The sequence below is a fragment of the Scatophagus argus genome, chromosome 21, assembly GCF_020382885.2.
Source record: "Scatophagus argus isolate fScaArg1 chromosome 21, fScaArg1.pri, whole genome shotgun sequence".
Taxonomy (NCBI): domain Eukaryota; kingdom Metazoa; phylum Chordata; class Actinopteri; family Scatophagidae; genus Scatophagus; species Scatophagus argus.
The window spans coordinates 6160195-6188189 of NC_058513.1; the positions used below are offsets into that span (position 1 = coordinate 6160195).

At 41.8% G+C, this 27995-nt stretch overlaps 2 protein-coding genes across 6 annotated transcripts; both read left to right on the forward strand.

Moving 5' to 3' along the window:
- The first annotated feature begins 232 nt into the window (after window positions 1-232).
- csnk1e (casein kinase 1, epsilon) lies at window positions 233-11272 on the forward strand. The gene is made up of 11 exons (XM_046376425.1): window positions 233-852; window positions 2208-2305; window positions 2503-2613; window positions 4048-4196; window positions 6201-6429; window positions 6669-6839; window positions 6985-7133; window positions 7326-7524; window positions 7638-7783; window positions 9044-9109; window positions 9787-11272. The coding sequence occupies exons 2-10, from the start codon at window positions 2230-2232 to the stop codon at window positions 9074-9076; spliced, it is 1263 nt and encodes a 420-aa protein (XP_046232381.1). The 5' UTR covers window positions 233-852; window positions 2208-2229; the 3' UTR covers window positions 9077-9109; window positions 9787-11272.
- A 1597-nt stretch (window positions 11273-12869) lies between these two features.
- tmem184ba (transmembrane protein 184ba) lies at window positions 12870-27685 on the forward strand. 5 transcript variants are annotated; one of them, XM_046376509.1, is made up of 9 exons: window positions 12870-13250; window positions 13372-13386; window positions 15400-15633; window positions 17847-18012; window positions 22326-22416; window positions 22608-22775; window positions 22920-23089; window positions 23181-23375; window positions 24423-27685. In XM_046376509.1, exons 3-9 carry the CDS (start codon window positions 15400-15402, stop codon window positions 24650-24652), a joined length of 1254 nt encoding a protein of 417 aa, XP_046232465.1. In that variant the 5' UTR covers window positions 12870-13250; window positions 13372-13386; the 3' UTR covers window positions 24653-27685. The 5 variants fall into 5 exon arrangements, with proteins under 5 accessions (XP_046232465.1, XP_046232463.1, XP_046232462.1 ...); XM_046376507.1 differs by having other exon boundaries at window positions 12871-13250; window positions 13320-13386; XM_046376506.1 differs by having other exon boundaries at window positions 12871-13250; window positions 13340-13386.
- The last annotated feature ends 310 nt before the right edge of the window (window positions 27686-27995 follow it).

Here is a 27995-nt window from a genome sequence, read left to right on the forward strand (position 1 = left end):
GAGTGAGGAAGTCGCCCTCTGGTGAAGAACTGCTACAGAAACACAACCTCCTCACGTTGTTGTCTTACTTTACTGATTTATTCCTCTTAGAATTATTTTTAAATGATACCCGTGACTAGGACACCGATTAAATAACTGTTATCAATAGTTTTCTTTCATTTTGTTGGCCATTGCTGTATAATTCGGCAACAGAACTACAACACGGACCCCTGATCAAATGTTTTTTTTAAATAAAATAAACGCACAGGCCACTGACCCACTATAAACATCACATTTTCCTATATTATACTTTGAGAATTGGTTTCAGAGAGATGCATTTATGTGTATCCATGTAGAAGCTTCAGCTGAGGGGTCTGAGTGCTGCAGCAGCTGCTGCTGCTGCTGCTGCTGGCTTGATGCGCTTCATTCATGCCTGCAAAATCCAGCAGCGGCGCGGCAGCTTTAAGACAATCCGGGCATCTCTTCAAGTCTGTGGATGACATCATTGATATTGTCAATGGTGTAAACTGAGAGGGCGCTGGGTGGGGGTGTGTGAGGGGGGGAGAGACAGAAGAGCAGCCACAGAAGAGAGAGGGGGAGAAGGAACTCACTGTCTGGCTTCGGCGTTTATCCTCATAAAAATTAATAAATAAAGAAAGAAATCGTGACTGCGAGAATCTCCCACAGTCGCGCGGCTCGGATCGGCTGTATCTTTTGGGATTTGGGATATTTTTTTTTTTAGGAGCGTGTTTTTCTGGAGTGCGTCGTTCGGGTCCGAGGTTATGAGCCGTCCGAAGCCGCGTCGGTGCGTCGCTGTCCAGGGTCCTGAGTGAGACAGAGCCAGCGGGCGACCACGGAGCCTGACATAACCCGGTGAGGAGGAGGTGGGGTGAGGGCTGTATGTTGGCTGGTCAAGGTGTCTGGTGGCTTGTGCGTGTGTGACGGTGTGTGTGTGAGGTGCTTTGGGTTAGATAGAACAGACTAGAGTCCTGCTGGGGTGCGCTTGTTCAGAGGTGCTACCTGTATAAGGAGGGTGCGGTTATGGGAATTATCACCACATTTGATGATTGGTGAAGGATGAACGGTGTGTTTTCGCATGCAGCATCTTCCCCATTTCCTCTCTTGTGGTATCTGGGGCAACTGCGTGAGGTATTCTCTCTGATAATGTAATGTGTCGGCTGTTTTTGCGGTCCTTTGCTGCAATAGAGTGTGTCAGTTTTGTAACACTGGCTCTATAGCAGCTCTTATGAGGCTGAGAGAGGAGATGGGCTGGAGAGACCTGATACACAGGGTTTGGCAATGTGCAGCAGTGGCTTGCTCTGCCTTATTTTCCCTGCTTGGTGTGTGTCTGTGCGCGTGTGTGTGTATGTGGTGTATGTAGGTCTACAATGCAGACAAGACTAGAGGAATGAACTTAGTCAGCGTTTATAGTGCAATGTCAAACTGGCCCGTGAAGCCTAACCCCTGTTGGAAAAACCCCTCAGTCATTTCCCACTTTTAAGCCCTTATTTCATGGCTGCTCAGTCAGGCAGGGTTTTGGTGAGGAAAAACATGACTCATTCGAATTTTGTCAAGGGACTCCAGTCAGAAATTGGGAGTTTATGCAAATCTCTTGTGTACAGGACCAGACTCCATTGAAGTGGTTTGGGAAGAGTGTGTGAGATGCTAATCGAGACCCCCCCCCCACTCCCCGCATCCCCACAGCGCCAAATAAATCATGTTATACAACTACACGCTCTGTTCTTCTTTGCTCTCACCCTTTCCCAGTGCACTTCATAAACACTTCATTGGCCTACATTGTTGTCCTCTAAGATGCTACAGTTTATTATCTCGTCCTCTGAAGGTGTAATAGCTCTAACTCAGCAGAACATGGCAGTTGGGGGCAGAGTGATTACACTACATCCTGTGTGTTGAAAAATGTTTTGCATCCACAGTGGGTTTATACACATACAGTCATTTTATAGCTGGAAGTGAGCAACATTTTCCTTCCTAGTTCCAGTGATTCAACTCAGGCTGCACTACGTCACCGTTGTGGCTCAGCACTCTTCACTTTTCATTCTTTCTCATCCTTCCCGTCGATTTGTCCGAAGCTTCCAGTTTTCCTATGGCTCATAGCTTCGAGTTCAACGTCTGCAGCTTTGCACCACTGTCCTTTCACTCTATTGATCGCCAGTGATTGATGACGGCTTTGTGTGTGTGTTTGTATCGCTGTGTGTTTTCCCCTTCAGTGAGTTGAAAAGCTCAGGAGCCATGGAGTTGAGGGTGGGAAACAAGTACCGCCTTGGGAGGAAGATTGGGAGCGGATCCTTTGGAGATATTTACTTGGGTGAGATTTGGTCTGTGCAAACTTAACACTGTTTCTTATCTTCTTAGATAGCAAGAAGCGGTTATGACACATGTTCCAGTTTTTGTGAAATGTCCACAAATAACTTTCACTTTTAAATTTCACACATCAAAAGACCCTTTGTGTGTTGGAAATGACTGTACGCAATGTCACTACATCTCTGGTGTTTTCCCAATCAGGCTCTAACATCGCTACAGGAGAGGAAGTAGCCATTAAACTGGAATGTGTGAAGACCAAACATCCACAACTCCACATTGAGAGCAAATTCTACAAGATGATGCAGGGTGGAGGTGAGACAAAAAGTGTTTCAGGGTTTTTGAAAGCTTTACTAGTGGGCACTGAGATTTGGTGATGAGTTTAAAGGGCACTGAGGGGTATTTAAAACTGCTGAGTGGTTTTAAGAGCGATAACAGTTGTATAGGAGGCACTACAGTCATTTAGAGATATTTCAGGACATTTCAGGATATTTGAGGTGCATTCAGGGTCATTCAGGGACACCACAATGCGTCTCTGACAGGTATAAAGGAGCATTTAAGTCAGTTTAGGGTTGTTGAGAGATATTAATGGTCATCCAGCAGCACTGAGGTGTAGTCATGTAAGAGATGACAGGATAAAAGATGTAAGATAAAATAAGACTTTTTAATCCTGGATGTTTGATTCACATTACACAGACAAAGGTTATAAAACTAATAAAGAACTATAAGAGGAGTATGGAATAGATAGTATAGAGAGAAAAACGATAGATAGATAGAACACCACATAAAATAATTAAAATACAAATAGCTATTTATGCTGTTTCATTTTTCCATGAGGAAAAAATGCTCTTTGAATATGAAGGATCCATAATTATTAATTATTTGACATGGTGCACAGGAGGTCAGTCAATTAAGGGACCTTGGGATGCTGGTACCGTTTGGCATCTTAAAGAAAGAGTACAGTAGGTGTTTCCTTTTCCCCAGTGGCTCACCAGTAAGTTTCAGTTTTGGTCCTCAGAGGGGACAAAAGACTGGGCAGCATACTATAAAACCTGTACCTTGTGTTTTTGTTAAAGAAATCCAGAAATCCAATCTTGTAACTATGGCAGACATGATGTGCATGTTATTTGTAATATCAGTGTATGTATACACAGGCGTAGAAGAAGTACTCTGATCATTTGCTTAAGTAAAAGTATAAATCCCGTGGTCTCAATGTACCCCTTGCAAGTGAATGTCCTGAATTCTAAATGTAAAAGTAAAAGCACAGCTGTATTATTGACAAAGTATCAAAAGTAAAAGTACTCATTATGCAGGACGGCTTCTTTCAGTGTGTTATTATAACTACTAACGTTATACCTACACCTGCGTTAAGGCCAAATATTGGGTGGTCTTGAGCAACGATTCCCAACCAGGTGTACTTATACCCCAGCAGGTACTTTTGCAGTTGCCTTGTCGTATGTGGAGAGAATGTCATATTATAGAACACATATTGTAATTTCCCAGTCATGGGACTAATAAAGGATTATCTTATCTTATCTTATATTTCGATTTGTGACTAAGAGCGTGTGAAAAATAGGAAATTGATAAACAGTTTGGTAGTGGCAGTAGTATAAATGCAAGTGAGGTGAAATAATGTGAAAACTCATTTATACACTAGTTTCTCAGCCCTGTGTTATCATTCACACTTCTGTTTCCTAACCCTTGCATTCCTCCTCCTCCTCCTCCTCCTCCTCCCCTCCTACCCAACAGTGGGAATCCCGTCTATTAAGTGGTGCGGAGCTGAAGGTGATTATAACGTTATGGTTATGGAGCTGCTGGGCCCCAGTCTGGAGGACCTGTTCAACTTCTGCTCCCGCAAATTCAGTCTGAAAACAGTCCTGCTGCTGGCCGACCAGATGGTGAGACAGACTGGATGACTCAGTTGACACCATAAAACACAGTAGCTCATTTCTTCTGAGATTCAGAGCACATAATTCTCATACGATCCCACTGTAGTAACTTCAGTGCTGGTTGAAGAATGATGTTTCATGAAGGGTTCATAAAGAGGCTTCTCAATGCACCCGGGGCTGAGAAACAATATATGAAGAGTGATAGTTACGGATAAAGGAATGGTACACATGAAACAGTCATCTAAACTTGCACATAATGTGATAAAGCTAGCCTCAGGATGGGAAGTTACACACATTTCAATAAATGGATGTGGCTATTTTTAGACTGTAACTAAATGGATCATTGGAAATCAGAGAATAATTCTCATCTAAACCTCAGAAGCTTGTTTCCTGACTGGAGACAAAGCTTATCCCCTCACTGTCCTCGACCGTTCAGTTCCTCATAAAAGTCAGTTCAAATCTAGGATGTGGAAACTTCGCAAGATGGCCTAATCCTTGTTGCAGGGGTCAGCCTGTGCTGTCTTCTGTGAGCCTCTTTAATCCCTCATATGTCATTCTTAAGTCTACATCTGGCACATTTGTTCTTTTTGTCCCATTTCCTCTTGTCCACTTTGATCTCCCTTCCTAATCGCTCTGTCTGCTGTTGTTGTAACATCTCTCCTCTCCTCTCCTCTCCTCTCCTGTCCTCTCCTCTCCTCTCCTCTCCTCTCCTCTCCTCTAAGGGCCCAATAACTGAGATATTAACTGTCCCATAACATGACATAAAATGACCTCTATATATCTGCAGAGAAGCTGACAGAATCATTGATCAATACCAATGACTCAGCTATTATTTCACAAGGCAATGAGACTTGTGGCCTTTAAAACTCACCTCCAGTTTTAGAGCACACACTCTGTAACTGTTGGAATATAAAGACTCCCAGCATTGTAACTCCACCAATTACTACCAGTAAAGGTAGTTCATTATCTGAAAAGAAATGACTGTTGGCAGAATAATGTTCTCACTCATCTGGAAACCTGAAGAAAGGTAGATGCAAATTTTTGAATTTTTAAAGGACCGTACCACACAAATGCATCAGATTAATTTCCTGCTAACCTCCACATGTTTTAATACCATATGAAAATCAGCTCGCAGAGATGTGAAACTTGCAATGATTTCACTGCTTTCTTTTTTTATAATAAAAACTGTAACTGTAGTTTCTTTATGCAGTTGTTTAAAAAAAAAAATCCGCCCTGTTGATGCATTCAAGGACACTATGACATTTGAGATTTTATAGTTGCCTGCTCCTGGACAATCTTTTCAGTTCAAGAAAAGCCCAAATATGATGCAGTAAGATCCTTTTTAAACTGTCCTTCTGTTTTTTTTGTTTTTGTCTTCTGGCTTCCATTTTATCATTTTATAACTCACTAGAGTGCCTTTCATTTGTCTTTTGCCTTTTCTTAACTCCCCATCTTTGATTTTAGATTTTTAAGGGAGTTCCTCATGCCAAACATGAGAAAAGATAAAAGGCAAGCTCAGGAGGGAGCTTTCTAACGTGTGAGAAAATAACCCTGATGTAACTGAGGGTACCTGAATGGGCTTGAGACTCCACTTGCATCCTGCATCATGAACTTGGGGTTGAAGATATTGGGATTTCTAAAAAAGAAGGGTTTAATGAAAGACCCTCTTGAGTTGCATTTTTGGAACTGTAGAATCCTATACAAAATGTCAAAACATTTCTACCCCCATTTTGACAATTTTTGTCTCTTGTGGCAAATTTATGAAAGTACAGCTCTAAATTGCTGGAGCAGAACTTGATGCAGCCTGAAATGTTCATCATGATTAATTTTGTGGCTCAAGCCAGGTTTAATGTCTCTGTAAGTTGACCATCATAGCAGTGACACAAAACAACCCAGCGAATTCCTGTGAGGTATAAACCCAAAAACTCATAGTATACACTTATGAACTGCATTTTGTATTAACAGGCTGTTGTTAAGCTCTACTAAATCTTGTTCCTCATCCCTACGTTCCAGATCAGTAGGATTGAATACATCCACTCCAAGAACTTCATCCACAGAGACGTGAAGCCCGACAACTTCCTGATGGGGCTCGGCAAGAAGGGCAACCTGGTCTACATCATTGACTTTGGCCTGGCCAAGAAATACCGTGACGCCCGAACACACCAGCACATCCCCTACCGTGAGAATAAGAACCTCACCGGCACCGCCCGCTATGCCTCCATCAACACCCACCTGGGCATCGGTGAGACAGCATACACACCAGGGCTGGCCTAGATATCTGTGTGAATGTGTGTGTTCTGCCAACCCCACTGTGGCTTATGTGTGTGTTCACAGCAGAATGTCAGCAACATGTTTACTGATCAGGATTGGATTCTTCTGCCTCTTTCGTTGTCACACCGTCTTCCTTTTTCTTCTTCTAACCTTTATGCCATTTCACGCGCTCCTCTTTTCACTCTGTCCGTTCTGTGTTTTCCTCCACAGAGCAGTCGAGGCGAGACGACCTGGAGTCTCTGGGTTACGTTCTCATGTACTTCAACCTGGGTTCTCTGCCCTGGCAGGGGCTCAAAGCTGCCACCAAGAGGCAGAAGTATGAACGCATCAGTGAGAAGAAAATGTCCACCCCCATCGAGGTGCTCTGCAAGGGATACCCCTGTAAGCAAAAAGAAAGAGACATTTATGAAAGCTAAAAGGTCGATTTTAAAAGGGCTTTTGCAATATTTCATTCATTCATTCCTGTAAAGGTTCCAAACCATCTTTGCTTTAAGTCCACTTCACTTTCTCTCTTGTGTTTCCCCAGCCGAGTTCTCCACTTACTTAAATTTGTGTCGCTCACTGCGGTTCGATGACAAGCCAGACTACTCATATCTGCGGCAGCTCTTCAGGAACCTTTTCCACAGACAGGGCTTCTCCTACGACTACGTCTTTGACTGGAACATGCTGAAGTTTGTGAGTGAGCTAATCCAAAATTCATACCCATCGCACTCTTTGAGAGTTATACTCGGCAGAACACCATGAGTGACATTGCATTTGCAAACTGGATCTCGCTAGAAGGTTCAAAAATCTTTTCCTTTGTGTTTCTGACCCTTTTCTCCTCTGCCAGTATATGTTCACATCTGTACTGTTCCTCTGTGTTTCAAGGGGGCCAGCAGGAACACGGAGGATGGAGAGAGGGAGAGGAGGGAGGGAAAAGAGGGGGAGGAGCGAGCAGGAGGAGGCCAAAGAGGAGCCGGGGGTCGAGCTTTGCCACCTGGCCCAAATCCTTCAGCAGCCAACAGAGGGAGGAATGAGGCAGACGCTGCTCCATCAAATCCGGCCACACGTGGGGTCCAGCAGTCAGGTTGGGATGTTGTTTGTGGTTTTGGATGTGGATGGAAGTGTGATATATCACTATAAGACATTTAATGGGAATTAAGGCTTCAGTTTCAAGTGTGCATTTTTGTGCGTGTGCAGGTAACCGCTCTCCTCAGGCAGGGAGAGCAGAGCGAGCTGAGCGCGAGAGGAAGGTGGCCATGAGGCTCCACCGCGGGGCCCCCGCCAACGTCTCCTCGTCTGACCTCACTGCACGCCTCGACCAATCACGCATCACTGCATCACAGGTGAGAAGACTGTGGCTTTGCATGTTCAGGGAGACTTCATTGTGATGGAAGTAGCTGCATGTTTTACGCACATCACATTCTTCATCAGAGAGTGTTCTTGTCTTTGACAGTAAATGCATTCAGTTTAAGGAGGACTTTCATATAACGCAGTGATAACAAACAAAATATCTCTGACTGGTGGGTTTCTGTAATGTTTTAATCACATTCATCTTACTTTCTAGTGACATTGCCAGGTGAAAGTTTTTGCTTATCCTGTATAATATCTTAAGGACTAACTGGCACATGCTAAGTATCTGCTCAGCATTAGCATGTTAGCAATGTCAGTATGATGTTAGCATTTTGCTTAAAGCACTGCCATGTCTAAGTACAACCCTGCAGAGGTGCTAGCATAGCTGTTTATTCTTAAGTCTTGTTATTTTTGACCATGATCACAAATCAACCATAAATAAACTGCAGCAGGTATGACTCTCTTTTCTTATACTGTGATGATTTTGTAACTTAAATGGATCAGAATAATTCTCATTTCCTTGGACTAACGATAATGCTGGATTCCCCGTCACGCTTGCCAGTCACGCTGATATAAAGTCGTAATTCATGATGCCAACTTGGAAATACTAGAGCTGGGAAAATATTCATACATAATCTAGTCGTAATTACTACCACCAGGATATTGATGTGAAGAGCTTTTGTTACTATGCAGTCTAAGTCTGACATGATATAAACAGTCTAATCCACCAGGCCCCTTGTGTCCCAAAGCCTCTTTATAATTTATAATTGGACTCTCTCCACTGCTTCTTCATTTATTGAGGATCATGTCTGCATCCTGCAGTAAGGCAGCAGCCTAAATATCCACACTGATTGTGTTATGTCTTTACATCACCACTCAAAGAGTCTTAACATGCACTGGAATTATTTGGTGGAGCAGATGTTCCAATTTCAAATAGATACAATCTCAGTATAAGCTTTGCACTTCATTGGCATAAATTAACTATGAAATATAATAACATTATTCCCCCCTCTGATCTTGACAATTGTAAATAGTTCTTTTCTATTCAGTCACCACTGATTACGCAAGTTAATAAGATGGCTTTATGAACCAAACAGCCCAACGGACTAAAATCAGGAGGTAAATCAAGAGCTACGAAAGTTTACAGCTTTTGGTTCTGTTGGAGCTCAAATGTTAAATACAGTGTGTTCTTCAGGTTTCTGTCTTGTCCCTTTGATTTGCTTCAAGCTTCTCATCTTTCCCTCCACTCTCAGGTCAGTGTGCCGTTTGAACATCTGGCAAAGTGAGTTTCTCCTGACTGGCCTGCAGGTCAGTGGCAGGTATGGACATGTCACACACACACACACACACACACACACACACACACACACACAGCATGCTCGAACAGCAAGTCCTTGATGTACCCTCACCCCCAACCACCATATCCAGGTAGACAAAGAAATGCTTGATGTTCAGCTAAAAGAGGTGAAACTGTGCTTTAATAGCCAGAGAAAGTGTTAAAACACATCACAGAGGAAAGGAGGTATATTTTACATTTGCTCTAATCTCTGCTTGATTCTAAAACATGACGTTTTTGATAATTGACATTCACTCTGCTTCCTCTATTGTGGATGTTGCCTTTCTTCATAGTGCTGGAGTCTTAGCTGGTTAGTTCACTAAATGTTTTGATCGACTGACCTGATCAGTGCACAAGTATTTACAGCAACAATTGTAGCAGTAAAAACTGTTTTGCTTTAAACTACCAGCTGTTCAGCCTTTTTTCAAAGCTGAAAGTAAATATTTATGACCTATTTTTAGAGATTAATGTCTTCAGCAGGAACCAATGGGCTTTGGGCCACAGACAGGGAAGAAAAGTTAAAAAGTATTGAGAGACAGACTAATGCATGGTTGGTTTTGATCTTTTCGTTTGATTTGTTGTTAAGAAAAATGTAGCATGTCAGTTTTATCCTTTCACCAAAAAAAGTGATGTTTCTCTTCCTTGCTTTGTTTTTTGCAGTTCAGCAGCTGCAGGGTTTTAAATGCCCCTTACTTTTTCAAATGGATGAATGAAAACATGAATGAGTGGAGGAGGACATGAGGAGTGGGAGTAGACGTTGCAGACCCTTAAAAGGGTGGGTGGGTGGGGGATTGTGGCCATCCATGTGTCTGTCGGTATGCTGTGTGAACGCTGGTGACCAGGAAGAGCCGAAGGAAAACGCTGAGACCATAGAAACCAGTGGGACAAACTAACTCTTGGCTGGAACTGGTCGGTACTGCATTTTGGGGTGCTGCCACAGGTAGGGTGGGGTTGAAACTACACGCAGGTCCCACCCCGTCTTTACTCTTACTCACCTGCCCATCGACTCAGAGGCTCAACTTGCAAAAAAAAAAAGAAAAAGAAACCAAACAAAACAAAAACAAAACAAGTGCACAAAATGGACAAAATTTCAATTGTGTGGTTTACACGTGATTAAAAAAGAAAAAAAAAATTCAGCTATGAACCTGCTAACGCTGCTTATGGTGTTCTTGATTCTAAATAAATATGTTAACGCCCGTGGAGACAAACACAGAGGTGTAGTGGATATGTGTGTGTGTATATATATATATATATACATACATAAAATGAGACATGAGAATGCTTAAAATGGACTAAGGAGAGGACCAGGAGAGTGAATGTGACTTTGTGGAGGCTGCTTTTTTGTCAATAATTGTCAGTGTGTGTCTTCATTGTGTTACCGTCTTAAAAGTTCGTTTTAACTTTAGAGTTGCTTTAGAGGGCCCGGAGAAAGGAAGGACAGGGGAGGGGGAAGTTTCTGTTGATGAATTAACCATAAATTCAGAAACAGAAAACTAGTCCCCCACCTAAAACTTCTTCTTCTTCGGCAAACTCATTATCGTCTTATCTGTGGGAGAGTGACAGGAAAACGTGCTCATTCGATGTGGAAAGAGAGGGAGGAGGAGGAGGAGGAGGAGGAGGAAGGCTGCTTTGAGGACAGACTAAAAGGGAGAACCGCAAGGATTGTATGATATGATAAAGCCTTAGTCCAGCTTGTAACTCCAGGTATGAAAGGACTTGAGAAAGTTATAAGATCTTGGTGGTGAACAAGTCTGGTGTTACAGTTTTGTATTTTTGTTCTTTTGCTTTTTTTTTGTTTACTTGTTTTATGACACGTGTAAAATGTGTAGATAACCCTTGCCAGAATGTGACAGATTGTTTAAAGATGGGGCTGGAGAGAAATGTACTGTTTATTACCTAACAGCCCTGCGAGGGGGGTGGGGGGTGAAGCAGAGATTTTTACCAATAACCTTTAGAGTCTGCCAGAAGTGTGTGTTTTGGTTTCCACTGTGGCAGGCAATGACAGAAAGGTTCTTGTTAATATTTCAAGGAGGGTTGTGACCCGGGCTTGTCAGGACGGACGGGTGACACCGATGGGAGAGAGCTGTCTGATGTCCTGTGCATTTCTTTACCATGCTTCAACTTTATTACTATGACATTTGTGTATATTTTATGAATCAATAAAATTATACACAACTTACAAAGACTTAATTGTATTTTTCATTTGATCATAAAATATTTCATGTTCATTATCTGATATTAGACTACATATATTGGAGTTTTGGAATGGCATTGAAATGGCAATAACCACTTGAAATGTCATTTTAGACATTTAACACATTTTGTTTTAGAAATGTAATGGTACTAGTTTATATAGTCTTATTAAGTTGATTTTCTTTTTCAGTGATATGTTACGGTGCTTCGCTTATATTTGACTGTGGAGACGGAGATACATGAACTTTATGACCTAAAACACCTTTATGGTCTGATTCTTTAGTAATTATGTGTTAATCTATCTGTTTTTTTTTGTCAAGTTCACCACAACTCCCCTAATTTGACTTTATGCATCAAGGGTTACTTCACAGACTTTTATACGGTTAAGTTGTGTTTCCTTTCTTAAGAAATTAAGAGCCATTGCATCTAAGATAAGATAAGATGAATTTTATTGATCCCGCAGTGGGCGAAGCGAAAATATTAAGCCTTGATTCAAATGAACTGAGAATTGGAGCAGATTTCAAGTTTTCTGGGAGTTTGTTCCAGATACTTGATACCTAACTACTGAATGCTGCTTTAGTTTTGACTCAGGGGACAGGAAGCATACCCGTTCTAAACCGTCTGAGAGTCAGGATTTTAGGAAAATCTAAAAGTAGAAACACTCACCTGAGAAATTTCTCACTAACCACCAACAAAAGCCTGTACAATTTTATTGAACAACAACAACAACAACAAAAAAACCCAAAACAACAACAACAAAAGCAAAGCTCCACCACAAATCTTTAGGTTTGATTCATTAATTTATGGTAATTACATCTTTTGTAAATTTTAGCTGGCTCTGTACATTATAGCCTAAATGTTCTCAGTATATAATTCTGGTGAATAATACTAAAGGCCTCTTATTTTATTTTATTTTATTTATTTTTTTATTTATTGTCTAAAAACAGCCATCTTTAAAGATATTAGTCTAAAAAAGCATTAAAGTTAGCCTTAAAAACCCTCTGTGATAAATATATGCCGCTTCAAATAATACAAATACAAATAAATATTTGCTTGCAATGATTACATCTTAACCTGTGTATATACAGTAGGCTATATCAACTTCTGTTTTTCCAGTTCCAATTATTGTCTTGTTTTTACATTGTATTTTTGCGAAGGCCCCAAATTAATTTAAGTTCAATACTAAACTGCTGCAGTGAATGTTCTTTAATGTCATCAAAGCTCAAAAACGCCCCCAATATTCGCTAAACTATGAAGAGAGAAGCCCTGAATATCCTTCGAAGAAAAAGATGAAGTTTTATCCAAGATTGAAAAGGAACTATAACGTAATGAAAGTGATAACTATTGGCATTTGTTGCCCACACACAAGAAAACAAATAATTTATCACTGACAGTGTAGGAGCGGTGTTTACCATTTCTCGCGCAACACCCACACTCCCATTGCTGCCGGACCGAGAATAGACCCGCGCATGCTCAATGCTCAATAGACAAACTCCGCCTTTTTCCGGATTATTAATGATAGTCTTTGTGTGATTGGCTGAACAGACTGGCGTTCGCGGGATGGGCGGAGCTCCTGTGATTTGTAGTTAATCCGGCAGGGATTGGTGTGACGGGAACGGAGGAGTGGAGAAAGAGCGGAAAGGAATGAGGGAGTTTACTGTTTTAACTCCAAAACCAGTGACTCTAGACAAGGTTAATGTACAGACAGGAGTAACAAACGGATCATTTAGAAAGTGTTTAACATGAGTTACAAACTTTAGAGGACAGTTTTTGAGGGAGACGCAGAGGTTGACGGGTCTGTCCGCTCAGAGCTAAACATGGATGTCAGGGGAGCAACGGTGCAGCTCTGAGGAGGAATTAAGGCCGTTTCTGGGTTATTTCTGGTCGTGCGTTCGTTGAGGAGGATTTTAAAGCAGCAATATAATTAGCAGGTGAGCCTAGTCTGTAAAACAGATTTTAAATACTTTTCCTTTGCACAACATCTTTATATCCGAGTTAAGTGTCTCTTTCTCAGTTTCAGGTTTAAAATATCAACTAATCTGTGAATTACAGCGACTATTTGCAAAGGTAAGTCTTTTGTTTTTTATTTGTTTGAATGTGAGCGTCATTTACATATTATTTAAACTTGTTTAATCGGATTTACCTGCAACATCACAATACAACAACTGTAATCAAAGTGCCAAAATGTTTTAGTGGCTTTCTGCTGAATAATTCCCATTGTTTTTGTTCCTGTTGTTTTAGCCAGTATGATAATCTAGTCTGGCTGTTACCCATTAGGCCTACTTATTATAAATTATAAACACACCCTGTCTGCCCTCGTCACCCCTTTCCATCTGTTGCTTTATTCCTGACCCCCTGCCTCCCTGATATTATTCCTGTGTGTGTGTGTGTGTGAGAGAGAGAGAGTGTGTGAGCATGTGTGAGCTCCTTCACACAGTGACCATTTTTGCCTTTCAAATGAAATACACAGATGTCCCTCTGCTCCAGCACAGCATTTTGCTGTCACTGGTATTGTGTGTGTGTGTGTGTGTGTGTCTGTCACCTCTCCTTGTTAACATGTGGATGTGCTGATCCCTTGCAAACCAATACAAATGACCTGCTGTCTCTCTCTGTCACACCCGCGCGCGCGCGCACACACACACACACACACAGGTTACATTCACCCAAACAGCGAAGCCATAGCTTCTCTTAGTCTCACATATAAGACTGTGACAGCAGCCTAATTAATTTTATTGACCCACCAAATTCAATCACTCGAGTTTAACGTAATTAATGCTCTGAAGAAACTGAGTGGTGGTGGTGTCTGTGTGTGTGTGTGTGTGTGTGCCTGTGTGTGTAGCATTATGTCAGCCTGTCATTGTCCATGTTGTTTGCGTAATGTGCTGTGTGAATTTTGGTTGCCATGCTTCTTTGGCAGATGAGCCATGACAGGGCATAATGAAGTAGGGTACCCTCTCTCACGCTCTGTCTGTTTCTCATTCAGTGACCATATTTAGCGTCCATTTCCGCTCTTTCATTGTTTATTTTCTCTCTTTGTATCTAAAATGCACGTAGATGCATTTGTGCCACCCTCCCACTCCACCTCCATGACATCAAAGTCTCTGTCTCATCCAAGCTCAGTCTTATATGAAACCTGTCAGTCTGTGCACGGAGCAAACACCCCCTGAGGACTTGTCTGTGTCACCTTGGAGACAGTGACAAGCTGCTGCTTATGTAACATGTTTTCTGGCCACTTCAAGTCCAGTCATCTTCAGGAGCAGGAAGCGGATACGGCAGCGTCTGTGACGTCTTTTGCTCGTCTCCACCTAAATTTGGTCAGGCTGTTGGCTGTTCATCCTTGGTTGACTCACAAGTCATGTACAGAAAGATATGTGAATATAGGAGATGGTAGAAGCATGGCAAAATTTGATCATTTTGCATTGTGTTTCGGTTTTTAGAACACATCTTTAACGGAACAAGAAAAATCTGGTGGTAGAAAACGTTTGCTTTAAAGCCTCTACTTATAGCTGTCACAATATCACCACAGTCTTCATTTTTCATACAAGCAGGATTCGGTAAAGCTTCAAAATACCAGAATGCCTTGCAGCTGAATGATAGGTTGCTTTCTGTAAACTTGAAAAACACAGTATGCCATCAGGCTCACTGGCTCCACCTAAAACCACACCTGAAGTGTAGATGTTTGGACATGTTATCTGGCAGTGGTCAGAAGGCATTCTGGGAGATGTAGTAACTTACCAAACTGTTTTCTTTCCATAAAGTCCAGCACAGATGCCACTGTACAAACTACAGACCCTCACACATCCTCCTCACAAAATGTCAGCCTCAATCTGTGTTTGTCCTGCTCTGCCTTCTTATCTCTGGTTACACATTAAATTCATGAAAAAATGTGTGATCGATATTCCAGGTTGATGATTACTTGTGGAAATTGATGCTCATACTTAAAGAATTGCATCACAGCATAGTCACTGTTTGAGTTTCTGTGGTTTCCATATGTACACACACACACACACACACACACACACACAGGTACAAAGAGTGACTGATATGACTGACATCTGCTCTGTTCTTTGTCACATCCAGATGCTGAGGCTGTGGAGACGAGACGTGCCGCTCTCAGAGAGGCTGGGGGAGGACTCTCCAATGGCTCCAGCACCCGGACCCCCGCCATCGGCAGCCCCGACGGGCCCCAATATTTCATGGCTCCCTGAAGCACCGCTGCTGAGTCAAGACCAGCCTATCTTCCTCATGACTCCGGCCGCGCAGGCTGTGTCTGGCTTCTTCGTCTGGACCGCGCTCATCCTCACCTGCCACCAGGTAAGCACTGCCAAACAGGATGAGGAGAAAAAGAGGGAGTTAAAACATCAGGTCTTTAATTCTGCTTGATATTCTGTTATTTACTCAGCTGGAGATACAGATAACGATTCAGATTTGACTGAGCAGAGTTCTCACAAAGATGTTAACTGGATTTGGGAGGAAGGCAGGTGTGCATGTTATTTCATGTACAGGTGATGTGATCCTGCAAACTGCTCAGGCCCGGAGAAGGGAAGGGGTTGCTTGGCAACATTCCTCACAGGTGTTTGTGATACAGAGCATGAATGTGCACAAACATGCACACAAACACACGAAGGTGAAACTTGATCCAGGTGGATGAAAAGGCTGTATGAAATCTGTCTGGGTAAAAAGAAAAAGAAAAAGCTGAATGAGCGTTTACCTTTCATACATTTCTGTAACATGATGTCAGGTCTGACTGTCAAGGTCAGTGACATTGACTGATGTACAGTGCACCCGGAAAGTATTCACACCGCTTCACTTTTTGCACATTTTGTTATGTTACAGTCTCATTCCAAAATGGATTAAATTCATTTTTCCCCTAAAATTCTACACAAAATACCTCATAATGACAAAGTGAAACAAGTTTGCTTGGATTTTTTGCAAATTTATTAAAAATGAAAAACAAAAAATGTAACATGCACATAAGTATTCACACCCTTTGCCATGACACTCAAAATTGTTTCCACAATTCCACAATTGTTTCCTGTTTCCACTGATCATCCTCCAGAGGTTTTTACAACTTGAGTTGAGTCCACCTGTGGTAAATTCAGTTGATTGGGCATTGGAAAGGCGCACACCAGTCTATATAAGTCCTCACAGTTGACAGTGCATGTCAGAGTACAGACCAAGCCATGAAGTCAAAGGAATTGTCTGTAGACAAGATGAGACAGGATTGTGTTAAGGCACAGATCTGGGGAAGGGCATAGAAACATTTCTGCCACATTAAATGTCCCAAAGAGCTCAGTGGCTTCCATAATCCATAAGTGGAAGAAGTTTGGAACTGGTGGTATGGTAGAGTGGCCAGATGGAAGCCACTCCTCAGTAAAATGCATATGAAAGCCTGCCTGGAGTTTGCCAAAAGCCACCTGAAGGTCTCTCAGACCACCAGAAACAATACTCTTTCTTACTCTGGTCTGATAAAACAAAGATTGAACTCTTTGGCATGATTGACAAGCGTCATGTCTGGAGGAAACCAGGCACTGCTCATCTCCTGGCCAATACCGTTCCTACTGTGAAGCATGGTGGTGGTAGCATCATGCTGTGGGGATGTTCTGTAGCAGCAGGAACTGGGAGACTAGTAAGGGTCGAGGGAAAATGACTGCAGCAATGTACAGAGACATCCTTGCTGACAACCTGCTCTGGGGTGAAGGTTTTTCTTCCAACAGGACAGCGACCCTAAGCATACAGCCAACATCACAAAAGAGTGGCTTCAGGACAACTCTGTGAATGTCCTTGAGTGGCCCAGCCAGAGCCCACACTTGAACCATAACGCTCCCCATCAAACTTGATGGAGCTTGAGAGCTTCTGCATTGAAGAGTGGGAGAAACTGCCCAAAAATAAGTGTGCGAAGCTTATAGGATCATACTCAAAAAGACTTGAGGCTGTAAATGCTGCCAAAGGGGCTTCAACAAAGTATTGATCACAGGGTGTGAATATTTATGTACGTTATTTTATATTTTAGTTTTTTTATTTTTAATAAATTTGCAAAAAAATTCAAGCAAACTTATTTCACTTTGTCATTATGAGGTATTTTGTTTAACATAACAAAATGTGGAAAAAGCGAAGCGATGTGAATACTTTCTGGATGCACTGTAGAAATATTAATGATATACAAAATAAAAATCTGCATATTCCCTGGAATGTGTATCCACACAATGACAAGCTTATCTTTTAGTTTTAAGACTCTCTCTTCAAGCCGCACTTGTGGACCCTCTGCAGACTTTCTTTCTACACGAGTTTAAACCCTTTTATGCAGGCTTACTAGTCTACAGCCATAGTAAGAGGAGCAAAGCAGCTTTTCTTACTCATGCCACAAAGCTCTGGAATATGGTCCTTTTAACTTAGGCTTTATTTTATTCTGGCATACTGATGATGTTTTAAACCTTTTCCACAACTTACAAATCGTCTCTCAAAGATGTCTCATTTTTTGATATTTAATCCATTAACATTTAAAATGTCTCTCCTGTTTCTTGCAGATCTACATGCATCTACGCTTCTACAGCTCACCAAGGGAGCAGCGGCACATTGTTAGGATCCTCTTCATCGTTCCTATCTATGCCTTCGACTCTTGGCTCAGCCTCCTGTTTTTCACCAACGACCAGTACTACGTGTACTTTGACACCGTCAGGGACTGCTACGAGGGTAAGGACATGCATCTGTGGCCTGCAGCCATGATGCCGTTCTCTTATAGGCTATAGCCATTGTGGTTGCATCACAAAATATCCAAAGCCTCTCCACATTGCCTTGTTTAGTAGTTTTTATTCAAACCCAGACTCCATCCGGGCTAAAGCTGTGAGCTCTCGAATATGCAAAGACATACTTACTGTGGCATTTGTTTTGATACCACTGATTGAATAGAAATTACTTATTAAAATCTCTTCGACGGCATTGTGTCCAAATTTTCCAGTTGAGTTGTTGAATCACATTGTGATCAAATCAGATTGGTGATCGACAGCGCATCTGTCCCTCCTTAAGAGATTACTCCACCCACACGATGAACGTTTATTTTGCAAAGTGTTCTCTCATTATTATTAGATTTCTGCCTTTTCTGTCTTTTGCTTTCTAGAATTTTACTCTCCTGACTTGGATTTTTAGAATTCAGTTTGTAACTGTAATGGCCCCACAGTCTGTTTTGTAATCCCCAAAATTACAGTTTACTGTAAACTTTTTAAATATTGCACTTATGCCAAGTCTTGTCCTGCTTGTTCAGAGTTTTCTTGATACGTACACCGATTCCGAATTGTCTACATGTATTTTGAAGTTACTATTTATTCTCAAATTAGTTTTAGTTTATATCAACTTAGGCCTTTTTTCGGTCTGAAGTATATTACGGCTTTTCAGATAAGAAAATTTGAAGGAGATAGTCAGCTGGCAGCTTTGTTGAGCAGATGGATGACGCAAACAAAACAGATCCTGTATGAGGCTTTGAATTCTTGAATTTTTTAGAAAGCAGTGAAAACTGCCCCCACTCCTATTCTCCAGAGTCAGCTGTGACGATCAGGATAGAAATAGTCTGCTCACTGTGACACTCATCTTATGTGTCACTTCCTGTGTCGGCGAATTGATGACCTCACAATCATTCGAATGTGGATCGGAGGCGCTCTGTGTATGGTTCTGTTTTTGACAGGAAGCGCTCTGAGTACTGCAGTCGTCATTACACTCCCTCGGACAGATGGCTCTCCTCCTCCACCTTTTTCTTCTCCTCATCTCTCGACATGATCTTCCTCCACAGCTTTTTTTTTTCACACTTTGACTTCACTCTCAACCAGATATTTCCAGCACATTTTCTCCTTCCTTCCTCTTCCCATCCCTTTTCTCCTTTTTGACTTCCCATTATCACAGCGCCCCTGAGCCCTGCCCAGATCTTCTCCTCAGCGAGGTTGGACTGACCTGTTGCATGGCAACTGTGCTCACAAATCTTCCTCATTAACCAGAATGGCTGCGTCAGATAATGAGATTGCTCAACCAAACTTGCTGCAAAGTTCCTATTCTCATTGTATGTAGGCCTACTGTATTGCCATGGCAACTAGCACTGCTGACGAAGGTCCTTGGAGAGAAGCGAAAGAGCGTAATGGTAAACAGCAGAGACACCTACTGAGTGGCTCAGAGCAGATCAGCCAGCTTCCGTCACTTGGCTATTAACACCTGCTTTGTGTTTATGTCAGACAGTGAACTGGCATGTAGGGCATCGTATTACCTAAGTATTGTCTGACAGGCGCCTGACATCAGACTGCAGAATGCAGTGACGAAGCTCCAGTGTGTATGTGGGTGGAATAGAGGTGACAGAGTGAGTCAGAGTGAGAAAAGGAGAATATATTCACCCAACTGATAAGAATCCCTACCAGCAAGACAGCTGCTTTGAGATCGCTATTGTAACACAACACTGCAACATGCGCACACACACACACCCCTCACCCACACAGACACACGCATTAACACCATGACGCACACCAAAGATATGTCACATTTTCGCACTTTCTCGCTTAACTGATACACAGCCATCACATACGCCTCGTTTTACCTGCCGTGCACAGTCACACAAACACACACCGCCCCGAGAGGGTGTGTGTTAACAGGATTAGCCTGACTGTGTTTTTTATGAGCTTCTTGGCCGTCATCACCCTCACTGAAGCTGCACGGAGAAGAGATAATCCACTGGTCACAAGAGACAGTGAGGTGAAAATCAGTCACACGGGGAGAGGTGTGTGTTTGTGTGTGTGGAGTGTGTGTTTGTGTATGGGGGGAGGGAGGTGTTATCTTCTGCTTTGGTGAGAACCAAGTTTGCTGCTCAGAAATTGAGGATGTTTCTGCTGTTTGAGGTCACAAGTGTTTATAGTGAAGATTTATAGTTTGGTGTAATCTTGTGTAAATGACGCGTCCTCAGAAGGATAGAACAACAAAGTTTTACATTACCGTAAGTTTGAGAATCGGTTCACTCAGTGATCTGTGCTTTGCGTTTTTTTTTTATTAGCATTTTATTGAATCTGAATCCATTATCACATTTATGTTTAGCTCTTAACAGTAGTTTTTACACATCAGTGAATCAGCAAATAAACATACAGCTGTAGCGGTTATCAGGGTCTATAATGTAGTCTGGACTGCCCGAAATTGCCACAGATTTCAGCCCTCTTTTATCAACATTCTCTAGTGACTGAATTACAACTTAACGAAAGTTATTGCTCCCAAGGATTTTTAAGCTGTTCGTTGCCCCGCAGGTTAAAGACAAAGCCATCTTACTGTGGTTTCCGCACTGAGAAATGATTTTCTTATAATCATAACATAACCAAATAAGACTCCAGTGGAATCAAGGCCAATCTGTTGCAAGATTTAAGTGACCCAATAAAATTTTAGTCACAGTACATTTACATATAAAACTACAAATTTAGGTTAGATCTTGCTGTAAATGTTAAATTGGTAACACAGGGAGTCATGTTAATCAATAACTCATTCTAAGGACTTACTTTGAAACTACTACTTATCACTGAGGAAACTACTTGACTGCTTTATATCTGTGGTGCAAATGATGTGTGAAATAGTGATGATGAGCAATATTCAACCAATCCAGGAAAAAAGCTGCTTTACATCTGTTTTTGTGTCTTGTTCTGACTTTTTTTTTTTTAAGTGATATGATTGGTTCACATGAAGTCCTGTGAAGGCTATTCTCAAACAACTACGTTATCCTTTACTGTGGGAAGGAGGTTTTGTCTGTTTTATTCTTATTATAAGAGAAAAGTTGAAGGCTGCTGTAATGCTTTTGTCAATTCGCCCGAAGCAGCCGTTCTTCTCAGCTTCGGTCTCAGGCAGGACGTCGGCGTCTTTCATGTCCTTCTGGCCCTTGACGGTGTCATTAAGTTTGACTCAAGCTTCGTCCACAAGAAAGTTTCTTGTATTTGTGTCCCTGCGACATCCAAGAAGGCTCCAGCCGACGTTTGGCTCTGGGGGAGGCTGCGACTAAAGAAAGGATGCTGCAGAACGTGTAAGGGTTTGATGCGCAGGTCTGCATCCAGCTGCAGCATCCTCCTGACCAGATCTACTAATAGATGCTTTAGCTAAAGAATGAGCTGAAACTCATTATGAATCTCTGTAGAGTCAAGGAGGGCTGCCTGTGTGGGTTAAATTTCTCTGTAGGTTCTTCACTACGAGAGACCCCTTTAACAACATCGCACCGTTTTCATGTTAGGTGATACAAAAAAAATTCAGTCATGCTCGCTTTGTGTTAATATTTTCACAGTAATATTCATTTTGGCACAAGTGTAACGCTGAGTTGAGTGATGGTGTGTAAACTGATTTCAGACTTTGAGGTCATGTCTCAGTCTGGCATTGTCAAAACAAGTGTGACAGGAAGCGATGTGTTTTTTGTTTGTGTGCTTTGGGGTCTGTGGGCGACCGATTCAGTCTGCAGTACTTTTTAGTTTATGGTGCTACGGTTTAAACAGTTTTCTCACAGTTATGTCTAGTTGCCATTTGTCTTTGACGTTGTTCAAAGTTTCCAAATGCAGCTTGAGCCTTTCATATAAAGCACATGCTGTTAAATCTCTTTTCACATGGCAGCATGCAGTGTAATTGTATTTGTATTTGCCTCACTGTCACGCGGTTAACCAAGACGTTAACATTTTCCCCTGTGACAAGTCATGAGAAAGAAAAGAGAAACACCAGGAATAGGTCTTAAATTTATGTCTTAAATAGGTTTTAAAGTGAAGACAGTTATTAATGTCACAAGCAGCATATCAGAACAACAAAACATCAGTTGTTCAAAAAAAAAAATAAAAAATGTTGATTTAGTCTTTCTTTACAAATATTTTCTCATGTGTACTTCGTTGCCTATTCTGTTTTATTATGAAGGGACTACAAAATTCCAAAATCGGGCCAGATAGCAAACATCTTGTGTGATTATTGGATTAAGTAAATAAAATTTGCACAGGGATAACAGCCTTTCTCTCGTTGTTTCTCCACAGCGTTTGTGATTTACAACTTCCTCAGTCTGTGCTATGAATACCTGGGAGGAGAGAGCGCCATCATGGCTGAGATCAGAGGGAAACCCATCGAGTGAGTCTCAGATTTCCACAATCCAAGGCTCTAAAAGGCCTTTAAGACAATATTTGTTTTTTTAGGGTTTTTGTTAATTCAGTTTGCATTTATTGTACGTAAATGTCCTGCATGTTTTGTTGCTGAAACACTTAATGTTCAGTAATCAGTGTGGAATTAAGTGTAAACTGTAGTGTGTTTTGTCCTGTCAGGTCGAGCTGTATGTACGGTACCTGCTGTCTGAGGGGAAAGGCCTACTCCATCGGCTTCCTGCGCTTCTGTAAGCAGGCCACTCTGCAGTTCTGCGTGATCAAACCCCTCATGGCCATCATCACTGTCATCCTGCAGGCATACGGCAAATACAAGGACGGAGACTTCAAGTAAGTTGTGCAAACAGGGAAGTAGCTGTAGAGATCTGTCCGCTAAGCCCGGGCAGATTTTAGTTTTAAAATGTCGCCTCTGATTGGTGAGAGTACAGGTGTACTAAATCAACACCTCTAACATTGTTGTCTCTCCCTCTGCAGTGTTGCCAGCGGTTACCTCTACGTCACCATCATCTACAACATCTCAGTGAGCCTGTCTCTGTACGCCCTCTTCCTCTTTTACTTCTCCACCAGGGAGCTGCTCAGCCCTTACAGCCCCATGCTTAAGTTCTTGATGGTCAAGTCGGTCATCTTCCTCTCCTTCTGGCAGGGTAGGGAGACTACAGTACATGCTTTTTATTAATGTGTATACACAAAGGTTGGTTTATCTTCAGGAAGTATCATCTACTCATTTGTGATCAGGAATGTTGCTGGCCATCCTGGAGAAGTGCGGGGCCATCCCTCAGATTAAATCAGTGGAAGTGTCGGTCGGCGAGGGAACGGTCGCCGCTGGTTACCAGAACTTTATCATTTGCATCGAGATGTTTTTCGCCGCTCTGGCTCTGCGCCACGCCTTCACGTACAAAGTCTACATGGACAAGAGTCTCGATTCACAAGGTGAGAGAGGAGGAAGGTTACGGCGAATGTTTGGTATGATGGTATGATGTCAGAGGTTACTAACATTTGATGTTTTGCAAAAGGAAAAATCTTCTAAAGTCTCTCCACATCTGTTCTTCCCCTTTTTATACCTTCTTCTCTCTTACTTTACCTTTTTATTCTTTCGCTCTTCTGACCATCACTCATGTTTTTGTTTGGGCTTGCTCCCTTCCTGTTTCTGCACATCCATCTTTATTTGTCTCTTTTCCTCTCTGCTGCGTCATAAAGGACCTCTTCCTACATATGGACAGTTTGGTAGGTTAAACACTGTTTACTCCATGTTCAATCCCCCCTTTTTCTTTTGGGCAGCTACCGTTTTTAGTTTAGATAGCAAGTTACATCCTTCCAGTATGCGTTATGTTTGTTTTTTAATACAAGGTTTTGAATGTAATTTGGTTCTGTTTATCCTTGACTCTTTTTTGTTTTGCTCCTGTTCCTCTGCTCAAATCATTCTCGTCCTCTTTTACTGGCTTTCCTGTTTCTCATCACTCTTCATGCCTGTGAAGTGAATCCTTTTCTCCCGTTCATCCCACTCTCTAAATCACATGCACTCTTTTCTCTTTCGGTCAGTCCTTTCTTTTGTCTGGCTGTTTAACACCCTTTAAATCACACAGATTCCCCATTCTTCTCTTCTCCATAATTTTTGTCTTTTTGTTATCCCATCCTTTTGTCCTCTGACTCTACTCTCTCGTCTTTTCTCATCCTTCCCTCTTTTTTCCCCCTTTTCCTCCTCCTCCTTCCCTCTCCATTTGATTTGCTCCCACATTTCTGCTTAAATCACCATCAGTCCATCCTCCCTTAATGTTTTATTTTTCCTTTTGCCCCTTTCCTTCCTCTCTTTACCCCCCTCTCCTCTAAATCACTCTCATTCCTTTCTATACATCTTTTTTCTCCTCTCCACACTGTCCCATTCTACCCTTTTCCTCTTCCTTTAAACTCTGTTTACTGTCTTTCTCTTTCACCTCCTCTCCTGACCTCTAACTCTGTGTTTTCCTCCTCGTCCCGCAGGCCGCTGTGCCCCCATGAAGAGCATCTCCAGCAGCCTGAAGGAGACCATGAGCCCAGGAGACATGGTCCAGGACGCCATCCACAACTTCTCCCCGGCCTACCAGCAATACACTCAGCAGTCCACGCTGGAGCAGGGGGCACCGCCGCCCGTCTCGCGGACACACAGTGCTGTCAGCGGCCGCGGCGACACGGAGAAGACCCTGCTGCTCAGCTCCGATGATGAATTCTAGAGCAGGAAACATCACGTTTCCAGCTGACTCAGATTCAGACTTTTTTATTGTCCGATGGTACTTAATCCTCGCGTGCAGCCAGCCCTCGGTAATGTGTGAGTGATTAGAGAGGTGTGCGTTTGTTTTTCCTGTTTTTGAGACTGATCGTGAATGCGAGGACCTCCCTGCAGAAACACTTGTGCGCCCACATTTCCCAGGCGTCTTATTGGGTGGAAACACTTGAAGCTGATTTGGTATAAAAGTGAGAAGAGCTGTGTCTGTTTTTGGAAAGTTTGTGAGTCACACTTGTACATACGCAATTTTTCCAGCTTGGATAGAAGCTTCATTTCACATTTCAGCTCAGTCATGTTTTCTTTTCTGACTGGCAATGAGACCATCCTAATGGATGTTTGCTCTGGTTCTGGATTGGTTTGCATTTTGTTTTCCTCAGTCATGAAAATCTTAATGTTTAACTTGATTTTTTTTTCATGACTTGAAATTGGAAATACCCTTAAAGTTTTATAAAAGTTTTTAACTTATAATTTTGTGAACTTGAAACTAATATTTAGATATTATTTTGCAACAGTTCGACAAATTAGTTGGTCTCCGAGCTCATTCCAGTGCTTCAAACAGAAGCTGTTTTCAGTGTCGGTCATTGAAAAGTGGTCGGAAGTTATGGAAAATGAATGTGTAGATTAATTCTCTGTGTGCTGCTGTGACCCTGGTGTTACTGTGGGGTTTTGAGGACTATCCCTCACTGCAGTGTGTGCAAGGATTTAAAGGGAAGCAAAGTCAAAACTATGAGTGGATGCAAGCTGTATGGATCATTGTTGTTATTGATAATACTGGAACAGATGAGAGCGAGGCAGAGCAGATTATAGATTATATGGTACATCTGCTCCAGCAGTCCAGCCGGCAGCAGGAGTGAAGGGAAGCGACAGAGCTGGTCAGGATTACACTGGTTGTAATTGGGGCATTATTTGAATGGATGGGATTAAAGCTCAAGCTGGTTCACTCTGGCAGTAGACCTGCAGAACACAATGTAGGTTAACTGGATTGAGGTAAAACAGAAGAGGAATATAGGTTAAAGCTAAGTTTAGATGCTTGTTCTCAGTAGGGGAGCTCCAGTTCAGGAGTTAAACCTTTCCGCTCTTAGTTTGATTCCAAATGTTAAACCGTCAAAGTGAAACTTAAATCCTCTCACTTTTTGTTTCAGTAAATATAAAAAAATAAACAGATTTTTTGCACATAGAAACATTTTAGCTTCAAGCTGTTGGTTGGTGGATGTTTTTCTTCTGTCTTTTGCTAAAAACATGCATAACATTGGTTGTCAGTAGCCTGAGATCAGTAGATCAAATCTGACAAACAAAAAAGTAAAAACACAGAATATACATACATGCTGATGTCCTTGAATTTTAAATTCACATCAAACTGCGTTTTCAAAAACCCACCCATCTCATAACCTGATGTTCCTCATTGGCTCCAACTTACTAAAAATGACTAAAATTTGTCCAAAGCAAATGAGCTTTCTGCATTTGTGCCAACTCACCCACTGTAGTGTCAGGTTTCCCTATTGTAAGTTTTATGCTTGTAAGCTTAACCACATCTAACTAACTGTATTCTGAGCTGTGGTATATTTGAAAGCTTAAAAGAAAACATAGCAAACTGATTATTAGCACAATATTATTGGAAAACATATTTTGTACACCATATTTCCTTTTCACGCATTTATAACATGTCAGACGGTCGTTTTCTCTCAGAAATAACATGATGCATAGGCCTCACGTTGTTTGTTTGACTTGGATGCTCCCCTGTTTCTTCCAGTCAGCGTTGGATTTTAGCTCCACCGCAGTCGGAGCTTGTTGTTTTGTACACATAATTGAAGTTCTTGAGTCATCCGAGTGAGTCACACCAAGTCTGCTGACACGTTTACTTTAACTACTTTCACTGCCCTGCTGTCGCTCCGTATGAACACCAGGGGGCTGCGTGTGGAGAGGACATGAGCACTTTGACACTCTTATCTACAGGCAGGCAGTTATCACACACTTCAAGCTTCATGTAACAAAAAAGAAAGCTTTGTCTGAGCACCAGTCTGTCACTTTTTTATCCTCTCATCAATCTGTTTTTTATTTTGTTTTTTTGTTTTTTTTCCTTCTTGCATGGATAAATAGAAGCGAGCCCCAACCCCAGACACTGGTCATGGGTGTTTGTTTTATTTCTGCTTTTGCCTGACATAATATTGCTTTTAAACCGGTTAGAGGCCACGTCTGTGCGCAGGAGCTGCGGCTTATTTTTAGACATTACTAAGAGTTGTCTGGGTATTTGGATATAAATTGGATTATTTTGACCTTGACTGAGCTTCACCCAGCTACAAATGGGACTCTGTATTCCCCTTATGAAAGCACTGGTCAGTTCATCGCGTTTACAGTACTCTGTGTGTGCATTCACTTTCTTGTCTATACAAGCCCCGAAAGGCAGGTCTCCTCTTTGAGAACAAAATCATTTACAATTTAAAAGCAGAGCAGATGGCGTGATAGTCACGTTGAATGCCATACTTCACCTCAAAGCCGAGGACGCTTTTCGTCCACTTTCTCTTTGTTACTTGGCGAGATGTGAGACACGTTGTGAGACATATATGAATATGACGCTGTACACTAACGTTGTAAATACAGGTTGAAGTGCTGTCTGCAGTAGTGATGTATGTTGAAATAGTCATATATGCTGTAAAGGTGGAGCAGAGGAGAAAAGAGACCTAGTTTTGTATTTTTCATTCATGACTTGTCTTTTTATTTTATTTCAGTGACTTTTGTTTTACTGTTTTTTGTATATCATAAAGCTGCTCTTGATGCTACTATTTCATGTTAAATGGAGCTGAAGAAATAATAAAAGATGTTTAGTCTGACGTAAGTTAACCGCTTGTTTTGCTTTGCTTTGTAATGTATATTAAGCCACAGTTTAAAGATTCCCTCCAGATGTGTTTCAGGACATATTTGCATTAAATAATTTGTGTCAGGTTGGACTTTTCCATAAAGTTCTATTAAATGATTAAATATTCTTGGAATTGTATCTACTTCACTGAAAAATGTTAATTTACAAATATTCATTTTTACAAATATTCATTTTCATATTCATTCATTTCAGATGCTAAGTTTCACTGTGAAAAGGTTTGCACTGCAGAAAGGCAGCTTTATTTTGACCTCTAAGACCATTAATGTCATCATCAGTATTCAGTTGTTCTCCTGTTGAATCAACGCACATGCAGGTTTAGCAGCCTTAGCAGCGTTGAAGTAAACATCAGTAGTGTGTTGGTATACGAGTCAGGACTATTTTGCATCGTAAGTCAAGACATGCCTGAACGTGACCG